Here is a 12,347-nt window from a genome sequence, read left to right on the forward strand (position 1 = left end):
AGCTGATGACTCATCAGTTGTTAAGGACGTGGCGGCCGGCTTCCCGAACCCACTCCCTAACAACCAGCCAGGTTTTACTGCACCCTGATTGAGCAAAGCTTTGCCCAACCAGGGCACAGAATGAACTTTGTAAGGTGGCTGTGTCAGTTTCGTTGCAGGACACTGTATTGTCCCAGAATGAAGGTGCCCGGGACCTGGGACAGACCTGCAAAATGCAGGACTGTCCCGGGCAATCCGGGACACGTGGTCACCCTATGATCATTGGTCAGAACCTGCTGACTGTAGCTAGTGACAGCACGGGTAAGCAGTGAGCACAACCCAGAACAGGTTGGATGATGTACATGTACCATGCCACTACACTACAGTAAATGTACTGTGGTCGGGCAGCAAGACGTTAAAGTACATGTAAGCCCTAAGACCCCTTGCACATGGTGCCATTTAGGAGCAGTGCATATCTCCTGGTATTTTAGTTTGCTTAGGGGTACAATTGCAACATCCAACCTCACTGCAGGCAGACTGTCAAAGTCTATGAGAAGCTTTGGCATTTAGGAGCCTGTGCGTACAGGGATGAAGGTCCAAAATGCAGAACACCTGCATTCCAGACTTTCATTGGTGAACTGCTGCTGCTGATCTCATTCAGCCTCTGGCAACCACTTTCTATCTACAAGCACCCACTCACAGCCCACCCACAGAGACTGCACGAGTGCTGGCATGGCAGCGTATAGTCCCTAGCAGAAACATACGTGACAGGGGGAGCCCAATTTTGAGACAGGGACAGAGAGTTGTCATCCTATAACAGAAAGTGCTTACCAAGGACCTTCATAGGATTGGCAGATATTAAATAACTTTTGAAATTATATTAGCATGTTAAAGATGATAAGATTGTAGTGCTTGCGTTTACTTCTCCTGTATACCTAATGAATCACTTGTTGTGGAAATTGTATAAAGATGTATTTAATATGTATTGCTTCCCAGTTTTAGTACTCCCGAAGCTCGCTCTAAAGAGCTGACCGGGGCAGACTGGCGCTGGTTGAGTCCCGTCTGGTAGTGGAAAACTTCCTGACGTTGGAGAGAAGTGCTTGCAGAGTGGGGATATGTCTGCCAGCAAAAGGGCCCCTGTGCAATGCACAGAACGTTCGTCTGTGGGGGATGTATTCACTCTGCAAAAACATTATCAGTTATGAGCGGATGTATGCTCATGTCACCCCTGTGTGCCTGATCAACACATTCGGGGGCCACGGCGTGCCCCTGCAGATAATCTCCCATCAGCAGGAACGGTAGTATAATCTGGGCATGCATTGTTCTCTGAACAACGCAGAATAAGAATTCATGCCAATGGTAAAAAACGGGAGCTTTTGAATTGTTATGGTCGGGGACAGAGTTCATGATTCCAAGGTCAGCCATGATGATGGCTTCCAGGTACAGGGGGCGGGAAATCAAACACGCTGTCCAGACACGCCCACAAGACTCCCTTAGTCATTGTTCATTGGTTGTTCTATAAACTCATCCTGTTGGAAGGATTTCCTATGTTGACATTCATATCCTGTGAAGTCATATCCTGTGATGTCATTTCCTATGGAGGAAGCGATTGGCTGTTGGGGCCATGACTTCCTGTTTGTCATTTCCTTTTGTTGTGGTTAAATAAAAACCAATAGGTAGATTCACAAAGAGTTAGGCCGGCTTATCTGCAGATAAGCCAACCTAACTTTGAATCTACGCCGGCATTTGTTTAAGTGTATTCTCAAACAGAGATACACTTAAACAAAGCTAAGATAGGCCGGCTTGCGCCGTTCTATCTTAGCTTGCAATGTTTCTGGTGGCCGCTAGATGGCGCTTCCATTGCGGCCGGCGTAGATTATGTAAATGAGGGGATATGCCGATTCTCGACGATTTACGAGCGTACGCCGGGCCTACACCGTCGAGTTACGTCGTTTCCGTACGCGATAGGCCGCCTAAAGTTATTCCACCTATGAGGTAGAATAACAATGTTAAGTATGGCCGCCGTTCCCGCCGCGAGGTTCGAATTTTTTACGTCGTTTGCGCAAGTCGTCCGCGAATCGGGATTTACGTCGTTTACGTACGTGTCGAAATCAATAGGCCCGTACGGCCTACTTAGCCGCAATGCGCACTGGGAAATGTAGTCGCCCGGCGCATGCGTAGTGTAAAAAACATAAAAAAATGTGAGGTCAAGCCTCATTTCCATACTACACGCCCCCCTCCCAGTCATTTGAATTAGGCGCGCTTACGCCCGCTCGTTTTAGGCTACGCCGCTGAAAATTTGAAGGTAAGTGGTTTGAGAATCACTAATAGCCTAAATAATTCACAGTGGTGTAGCCTAAAAAGACTAGGCTAGGCCGTCCTAATTTTAGGCAATTGTATGTGAATCTACCCACAAATGTTGTGCTCGGTAGAGACAGAAGAGGATGGTACTGAGATGCGGACGTAAGCTGTGGTAATGTCTGTTTACTTGGGGATATGCAGGAAATAAAGTGGTAAGATGCATCATTCCATTAGACTGAAATGTGTTGAATGGGTGCTTATTAGCACAGGAAAAATATGGATTATGCATAGGGTAGAGCCATATTTTTCCATCACACACCTATGGGAAGTCCTAGTGAACACCTTTCTGGTGCCAGAAGTAAACTGGTAATGGGTCCTTAGATCACTTGAAAGGTTCACCACAAAAGTGGATTACTGCTTTCCAGAAAACCCCAGATCAGAGCAGTGTCTGAATTTGTTGTCAGTCACACAAATGGAACCGCTCATCTCTAGTTGCAATAGGTTGACTATCTCTCTGGGTGACTGCCATTGCTCTATGCCTTACTGAATAAGCATGAATTAGTCGTTAGATAATAGCTGTACTCATGACGCTGACTGGTATATTCCTAGTGCTGTCGTCTTTCAGAACGAGAACTTTACAGACAGAAGCAGAACCCTAATTATCTCCCGTGATTCACAATTCAAAAGTCAAATGAATTACGGAAGAAGAGGCCGTGCATGCGACCCATTTTGGCAAGCGTGGGTGGTTGTTTCGGTAGATGTCTGGTTGGATCATATGTTCCGGGTCCAGGATTTTTCTGAAATAGAAGAAAAAATGAAACGTGAGGTACGTGATGCAAACGGCAGTTCAAATATTTGACGAGGAGCAGAATTCTAGAGACCACGTGGTCCTTGAGAGGGTAAAGTGGCTGCATTAGTTCCCTTGATAGAGCACATTGTTTCCACCAGGCTTTTAATGCTTTGCTCCAGGACATGCTGCATGGGTCATCTCCTTGTGTACTAATTTAGATGATCTTACAGATTTTCAGATTAGTATATACTCAATTCTAAAGTATATTTTAGAATACTTGTGCAGCAATGTAAAATTATCATGCAATTCCCTTAGACGTTCAGGGAAGAGGGGTACGTTCATTAATTAATTCCAAGACCTGTTGGGTTTTTCACTTTCTATATCCGATCTTATGAAAAATTAGGCTGTTATCTTGTTATATTTCCTGGTGTCCTCACAAGAGCTAAAAAGTGAGTAGCACAGCACAGCATAGCACAGAATCATATGAGAAGAGGGCACAGTCCCTCCTAGAAGCCCCTCCCAGAAACCCAGTGAAAACCTTGTTTATGTAAAGAACAGACTCTTCAGAATGATGCACTTTAGTATGTACAAAACACTCTGGGCTAGATTCAGAAAGGAGTTACGTCGGCGTATCTCCAGATACGCTGTCGTAACTTCCGAATGCGGGCCGTCGCATCTCGGCGCTTGATTGATAGATTTAGATACACCTCAATGTTGCCTAGATACGAGCGGCGTAAGTCTCCTACGCTGTTGTATCTTAGGGTGCATATTTACGCTGGCCGCTGGGGGCGCTTCCGTAGATTTCCGCGTAGAATATGCAAATGAGATATATACGCCGATTCAGAAACGTACGTCCGCCCCGGGGCATTGATTTACGTCTTTTACGTAAGGCTTTTTCCGACGTATAGTTACCCCTGCTATATGAGGCGTAGCCAATGTTAAGTATGGACGTCGGGCCAGCGTCGAATTTTGCGTCGTTTGCATAAGTCATACGCGAATAGGGCTAAGTTACGTTCACGTCTAAAGCAATGACAATTTGCAGCGTAATTTGGAGCATGCGCACTGGGATACTTTCACGGACGACGCATGCGCCGTTCGTTAGTAACGTCAATTACGTGGGGTCACGACTATTTAGCATACAACACGCCCCCTACCAGCCTATTTTGAATTAGGCGGGCTTACGCCGGCCCATATACGCTACGCCGCTGTAACTTCGGGCGCAAGTTCTTTCTGAATACGGGACTTGCCTCTCAAAGTTACGGCGGCGTAGCGTATATGAGATACGCTACGCCTGCCTAAAGATAGGCATTTGTTTCTGAATCTAGCCCTCTGTTCCTGAACATCTATTTGCCTTTCTTATTAGACTTACCTGAACTTGGTCATTTAGCTTTTGGGAAAAGATTTCTTTAAAGCCCAGCTCCAGAAAAAAATGAAATTACATCTCTTCCTAAGCCATCCTACAGTGTTAAGGTTCAAGGCAGGGGCGGACTGACAACTCATGGGGCCCTCAGGCAAAAGGAGATTATGGGGTCCCTGGGCAATAGGAGATTATGGGGCCCCCGGGCAATAGGAGATTATGGGGCCCCCAGGCAATAGATTATGGGGCCACACAGTACTGTATACACACACACATACAGTATACCTACACAGTATGCACACACAGACACACAGTATACACACACACAGTATACATACACACACTGAGAAGGTACTGGAGAGGCGGGGCAGCTATAATCTTGGGATTTTTAGACCAAAAGGATGTCGGTAAGGGACATTTCAGGGACAGGTATAAAAAAACACAGATTTTTACATACAGTCCCTGGTTTTACTGAGGCTGGCAACCCTGATGGGGCCCCCTAGTGGCAGTGCCCCGAGTGCCCGAATGGTCAGTCCGTTCCTGGTTCAAGGTCATAGTTTTCTTTATGAGCCAACCTATTTTTTTTTCATCTGGGGATTAGGCACTTCTTCCTGGGCACGGGTCCCATCACTGTCCCTGTGAGTTCTCCTGCCTCTGCATGATGTGGACACCCCAAGAATAACAGAAGACAGAAGGGTTGTCATGTGATAGTGGCTATTGGGCATTGGTCCCATCACAACCCAAGTGAGTTCTTCTGCCTCTGCAGCCTATAAAAGAGGACCTGGCCACTGGAAGGGTTGCCTCTACCATTTGGAGGTGTCCACATTCTGCATCAATGTGCACGCCCAAAGAAGGGCCCCAGGAATAAACAGAAGAAGAAGACTGAAGGATTATCGTGTGACAGTGGCTTCAGGTAATTTAAATGGGCTTTACCTTGTGCATTATCTTCTTGGGCACTGGTCCTATCACAACCCCAGTTCTGTCTTCGTAGCCTATGAAAAAGGACCAGGCCCATGGAAGGATTGTCTCTACCTACTGGAGGTGTCCACAATATGCAATGATGTGGATACTCTAAGAGGGACCCCAGGAATAAACAGAAGAGAGAAGGACCGCTCCAAAAGTCCTGCCAGCAGCATCTTTGGACCAGTGAGAGGAGCGGTGTGTTTACGGCTCCTCCACCGCTCCTTCCCATTGAAAACAATGGGATACCGCGGCGATACCGCCGGCAATGCGCCTCTGCAGAGGATTATGGATTTTAACTTGTAAGCAACAAATGTCAGAAATAGGCTTATGCCCTGTACACACGATCGGTTCGTCTGATGAAAACGAACCGATGGATTTTTTCATCAGATATCCGATGAAGCTGACTTTCATCAGTCTTGCCTACACACCATCAGTTAAAGATCCGATCGTGTCAGAATGCGGTGAAGTTCAATGCTTCCGAGCATGCGTCGACTTGATTCTGAGCATTTGTGGATTTTTGACCGATGGATTTCCCCACAGGCGATCGTTTTTTTCTATTGTTTTTTTAACCATAAGAAAAATTCAAAACAGGTTCTATTTTTTTTCACTGATGGGGAAAAAAAATTATGGGGCCCACACGCGATCGGTTCGTCCAATGAAAACGGTCCATCGGTCTGTTTTCATCAGACGAACCGATCGTGTGTACAGGGCATTAGTCATTAAAGGGATAATTATATCCCACAAAACTCCTCTGCGCAGTCCGCTTAGAATGACAATAAAGTGGAATTAAACTCTCTCAATTAACACAAACTGTTTTAAATCATTATATTACTATCATTAGTAAATAGATAGGAAGGTATATTAGCTTGTTTTGATTATATTTCCACTTTCTTCCCAATTCCTGACCTAGGTCAAATTGATGTCATACATCCCAGGAGTCTTCATGGGCATTTTCTTTTCTTTAATTTCAAAATAGAGGAGGGGCTTTCTCAGCTAAGTACACCCTCCTCCCTGCATGCCTGAGCTAAGGGCAGATGAATTTTGGGAAGAAAATACTACATGAATCATCTGCCCTTATTCAAGATGGCTGTGGCTGGAAATGCTATTGGGTGTGTGGATGTATGGGGGGGCAGGGCTTCTGTTAGAAATCACGGGGCCCCATACAGCCTACCTGCAGGGGTCCCCCCTCAAATATATATAAAAATAAATATACTAAAATCATTCTTAGTGGACACACAGATAACAGAGAAGCTGCGTGAATTAGCCATTTTTACATCGTTTTAAAAAAATTTGAACAAAAAACATTCATTTTTTTTAAAAGTTGAAATGTTTTAAAATTATTTTATTTTACAATTTTTACAAATAATTTTTTTTTTTACAAGGAATTAAAGCAATACAGGGTTAAAATGTGTTCTTTTTTAACAGGACAAGGAAGACGGCAGTTGTGTCTGTGTCTCTCCCTGCAACAGCTAAAAGTCGGCGGGAGGGTTTTCAACTGCTGCAGAGAGCTGCAAAGGGCATCCTGTAATTGCCCTTTCTTCCCCCTGGTGTTTGGGCCCCCCTGTGTGCATTGGCCCCCTACAGGAGGACTGGTGGTCCCCCCTATCAGCGACCCTGATGGGGGGTGTACAAAGTGATTTCTCAAGAAATTAAAGCATGGAGACATGAATGGATGGGCGATTCTTTTACTTTAAATATTAAATAAATGAATTAAAAAGCGTTTTGTTCAGATACAGTGGAGGTTCCTCTTTAGCGTGTTGTGTGCCATCACTAGGTGACGCCAAGACTTCACAAAGCTCCTCATGCTTACAGCTGCAACATGAATAAATGGAATCCAAGCTTTACTTTAAGTAACTAATGATACACAGGAGAGTGATTCACCAAAGAACGACAACTATATTTGGCTCCGTCTCTCTTTCTCTCTTAATGTAATACTATATAATAACAAGGAGTGCTTGAGGCGGTGGAGCAGGGCTGTGGAAATAAAACTCCCTTTGAGAAAGCCAGCTCCTCTGTGGGCCATGGTGCCAATGATTAGAGGTGATGCAAAAATAGCCTTTTACCCCGTCTCCCATCTTTTTACTGACAAATCAGACAAACCTTGCTGCTGCATAGCTTATCAGACGGCATATTGTTGAACAGAATTATATCATTCATATGAAAAGCTTTTGGGCAAGCATTTTCTTTTTCTTTGTATGTACATGCCGGACCATTGTTCTATGGTCACAGCATCCACTTTCATAAAAAATGTGCATTTATTTTTTAACTTGGAGGCTGTAAAGCATTGCAGGACTCCTGCAGACTTGTCTGTGTATATTCTCAAAAATATTCCAATTGCACACCTTCCTGGAAAATGGCCGATAAGAAAAGAGGGTGCTAAAGCGATTACCAGCTGGGAACCGGAAAGGAAATCATGTAGACATATTCGCCAGCACACCGAGGATCATTTAGAAAAACGTCCAGAAATTCTTTAATGCATAGAAGCGATCAAAACAGCAACGTTTTGAGGTCGCACAGGACCTCTTCGTCAGGCAAATGATTATCATTTGCCTGACGAAGAGGTCCTGTGCGACCTCGAAACGTTGCTGTTTTGATCGCTTCTATGCATTAAAGAATTTCTGGACGTTTTTCTAAATGATCCTCGGTGTGCTGGCGAATATGTCTACTTGTCTGTGTATATGTCTGCTCGTACCTTGTACGGGTAGGCAGATACACACTGACAGCTACGTAGACTCATTCCCTTCATCCCAAAAGAAGACACAGCAGTAGTGGTGGGAACAATAATCAACTCCAGGCTCGACTGGCCCTTTACCTCGGACTTCCAAAATACCAGGTTGCTCGTCTACAAGTCGTCCAGAATACGGCGGCATGACTTGTAACAGGAAAAAAAACCTGGAAATCACTCCCTCCCTCAGGTCCCTCCACTGGTTGCCCGTAAAAGACCGGATCACAATTAAGGCGCTCTGTTTGAAGCACAAATGTGTACAAGGAAGCGCGCCCCAATATTTATGTGATAAATTAAGAGGGAGCTGCGGTGGCTCAACGCGATTGGCACTGCGCTGACAAGCCATTCACCTAGTACACCCACCCACCTCCCACAAAAACCACCACACTTACACGCACTCGAAATTGGGTTAACATGCATGCACTTTGACCACGCGGTCTCTAAAAAGAGAGGCAAAGGACCAACAGGGCTGGTTGAGCGGGCTAGATCCTCTCACTCCCTTATAGGGAGTCCCTCTGCCCCGTTGGGCATCAAAGTGGAGCAGGTAGGGCGGGCTGTGTGGGAGGACCCCCTCACACACCTGCCATTGCCACCCCGGGCATGGAGAAAGGTGGCAGATTGCCTCTGGGGGAGGCCTGCCTACTCCCAACTCCTGCAGTCCGGCTCCTCTCTCGAGTACACGCACAAAATACACTTAAAAAAAAAATGTGATAAATTAAAATGCCACAACTCCAATCGCGTTCTCCGATCTACCAACCAAAATCTGCTTCAAATACCCAAGGCCCACTATTGTTTTTTTCAGCATGTCGTTGTGTTTTACGTCACCGCGTTCTGACACGATCGTTTTTTTAACCGATGGTGTGTAGGCGCGACGGACCATCAGTCAGCTTCATCGGTTAACCGATGAAAACGGTCCATCGGTCCGTTCTCATCGGATGGACCGATCGTGTGTACGCGGCATAACATGTTCAAAAAAGTTACCGTATTTATCGGCGTATACCGCGCACTTTTTTGCCCTGAAAATCAGGGCAAAATCGTGGGTGCGCGATATACACCGATACCCACTTCCCGCGCCGTGTTTTAATGCCTGCGCTGACATATACCGAGCGCAGTACGCTCCGGTACATTCGGCCAGGCTCGTCTTCGCTCGTAGTCATGCTTTGTGACGTTTATGCGTGAGAAGCCAAGCCTGGCCGAATATACCCGAGTGTATTGTGCTCGGTATACGTCGGCGGAGGCTTCAAACTGAGCGCCGGAAGCGGGGATTCGACATGAAGACAGCGCGGGAGAAGCCGGGAGGACACCATCGAGGCCGCAGACGGACGCCGGACCGGACGAGGCTGCCGATGGACGCCGGGCAAGACACCAAAACTGTAAGTAGTAAAATGTAATAAAATGTTTTTTTTTACAGGATTTTAGGGTCAAAATTAGGGGTGCGCGCTATACGCCGGAGCGCGCAATACCCCGATAAATACGGTAATTCATCCTTTAAATATACATTAAACACTATACAAAATAAAAATATAAGATACTGTACTGCGCTTAGGTTACAAGGACCATGAGAGGGCAGCAGCTAGCATAAATTGTGGGCAACAATATACGAATTTAAAGTGAAGAAATGCAGCGCTTAAATGTCCAAAAAAGCAAAGCAAACGTTCATCAATCCCGAGAGGCCCCCCATAGGAGAATGAACCTTGACTAAAAAGATGAAAAAGTTAGTGATGGTTTCAAACCGACAAGATGGCCACGGTCCTCATGCACAGCGACGCTACGCGTCCAAAAATTCCACCCAAGGGTGGAGTTTTTGGACACGTGGCATCGCTTAGCATTGTTGGTTTGAAACCATCAGGAACTTTTTAATATGACATGCCTGTTTATATCTACTACTGTGTGAGTATATAGATGTGGTTTTAATCAATTCAAAGTGGTTTCATTTTTACACCTTTCAACATGAGGAGTGATGCCTGGATCCATGCTGGAGCAGTCTGTGACGGATTGATGTTTGGGCGTTTTTCAACCAACTATAATCTAGTGGTCCAGTTGTAAGGGTAAGAGGCTTGGCTTTGGTGTTGGGGGAAGATCACTGTTCACCTTTTTAGTCAAGGTTCATTCACCTATCGGGTGCCTCTCGTGATTGATGGACGTCCTTTGCTTTTATGGACATTTAAGCGCTTAATTTCTTCACTTTATACATTAAATACTGTAAGGTCTTAAAGCAACAGCTGCATGCTTCTAGCCAAACTGCAACATCCACTGTTTGTTATATCCTCTGGGCGAGTCCTACCGCCAATCACTACTTGTGCTAACCTCAGCTCCATTGACCTTTATACATAAACAGGTCTTTATGCATTTTTATTCTTCCACAACCTTGATGGTATTATTTTCTGCCTTCTCCTCCACCTGAGATACAATCTTCAGTATACTTTATGACAATGGCCCTGAATCAGCATGCAAGAATGGCTCCTCCGCTCAAAAAAAACAAAAAAAAAAACAACTTCACCTTTTTTTTAAACTACTTTATAGCAATAATAAGCCAATAGGAATATAACTTACAATGCTGATCCACTTTAAATCCCAGTGCACACTGTAATAACGCTATAAAAATACATGAGGATGTTATCGAAATCCCTAGAGAATGACATTTGCTTACTGAGCAAACTCTGGCCGTCACTTCCAGTCTGGTGTGATGATCTCATGATGTTCCAGCCCATCGCGTTTCGTCACATCAAGCCATGACTTTCTCAAGGGTATTAGGAGCCCTCTGATGCCAAACCCCAGTAGCTTTTAGACACTGGTGTTTGACAGGTAAGTGATGGGTGGTGAGGCTTAGTGTTTAAAGGTGGTGGGTGTAATCGTTACTTGGAAAGCAGTCATAATCATAGATACCATTTAGATCAGCCCTTTTCAACCTTTCTTAACACAGAGGAACCATTGAAATAACTTTTCATTCTCAGGGAACCCTTGCTAATAATGACTATATCTACAACTCATGATAGATTAGTGTGACGGTCAGTGGGAAGAATGCTTCCTACACTGGTGGTCATTGGCAAGAATTACCCCCTTACAGATATCAAAAAAGATCAATAGTGTAGCTCAGCTATGAGGAAAGATTGGAGGAAATTAATTGAATTACTCTTGAGAAGAGGAGAATAAGGGGGGATATGATCAACATGTGCAAATATATAAGGGGTCCATATAGTGAACTTGGTGTTGAGTTATTCACTTTACGGTCAACACAAAGGACACGGGGGACACTCTTTACGTCTAGAGGAAAAGAGATTTCATCTCCAAATACGCAATGGTTTCTTCACAGTAAGAGCTGTGAAAATGTGGAATAGACTCCCTTCAGAGGTGGTTCTGGTCAGCTCAGTAGATTGGTTTGAGAAAGGCCTAAGATTCTTTCCTAAATGTACAGAATATAACTGGGTACTAACATTTATAGGTAAAGTTGATCCAGGGAAGATCCAATTGGCTCTCGGGGGATTAGGAAGGAATATTTTTCGCCTGCTGTAGCAAATTGGATCATGCTCTGCGTTTTTTTTGTTGCCTTCCTCTGTGTCAACTGTGGGTATAGAATTGGATATAAGGGATTGTACAATATTTTTTATTTATTTATGGTTGAACTAGATGGACTTTTTTCAACCTAACTATGTAACTATGTAACTATGTGTCAGTGGGATATTATCTAAAAGACAGAAATTGCTCATTCCTCAAGGAACCCCTAACAACCTCTGGAGGAACCCAAGGGTTCCATGGGACCCTGGTTGAGAAACCCTGATCTAGACCAAGGTTCCGAGGTCCACTTAGACAAAGAAACCGATTTGAAGACACCCACACTGTACCACAAATGTTGGTTTATACACTTGGCTGGGCACATTAAATAATCTTGGTTTCATCATTCTTTGCTATCTAGACTTTGTGCGATTTTTTGGAATAAAGGTTTTCCCGTGTAATGCCGCGTACACACGACTGTTTTTCATGACGAGAAAATTTACATTTTTTAAATTGGTGGTTAAAAACGGCCGTGTGTAGGCTCCAGAGCATTTTTCTCAACGAGAAAAATGGGCATTAAAAATTTAAAACATGCTCTATTTTTTCTCGTCGTTTTTCACGTTGTCTTTTTTCTAGTCGTGGAAAACAGTCGTGTGTACGCTTTAACGATGGGGAAAAAAACGTGCATGCTCAGAAGCAAGTTATCAGACGGGAAATTAGCATAATCAGCTTTGCTCAAG

At 44.6% G+C, this 12,347-nt stretch overlaps 1 protein-coding gene across 1 annotated transcript in view; it reads right to left on the reverse strand.

Annotated features, from left to right (window-relative positions):
- Window positions 1-2,398: 2,398 nt before the first annotated feature.
- Window positions 2,399-12,347, reverse strand: part of STPG4 (sperm-tail PG-rich repeat containing 4) — a 123,623-nt gene continuing 113,674 nt past the window's right edge. The window contains exon 7 of the mRNA XM_040351574.1: window positions 2,399-3,077. Within this exon, the coding sequence (XP_040207508.1) occupies window positions 2,961-3,077 (117 nt within the window). The 3' untranslated portion in view covers window positions 2,399-2,960. The remainder of the gene's footprint in view (window positions 3,078-12,347) is intronic.

This window comes from Rana temporaria, chromosome 4, assembly GCF_905171775.1.
Source record: "Rana temporaria chromosome 4, aRanTem1.1, whole genome shotgun sequence".
Taxonomy (NCBI): Eukaryota; Metazoa; Chordata; class Amphibia; order Anura; family Ranidae; genus Rana; species Rana temporaria.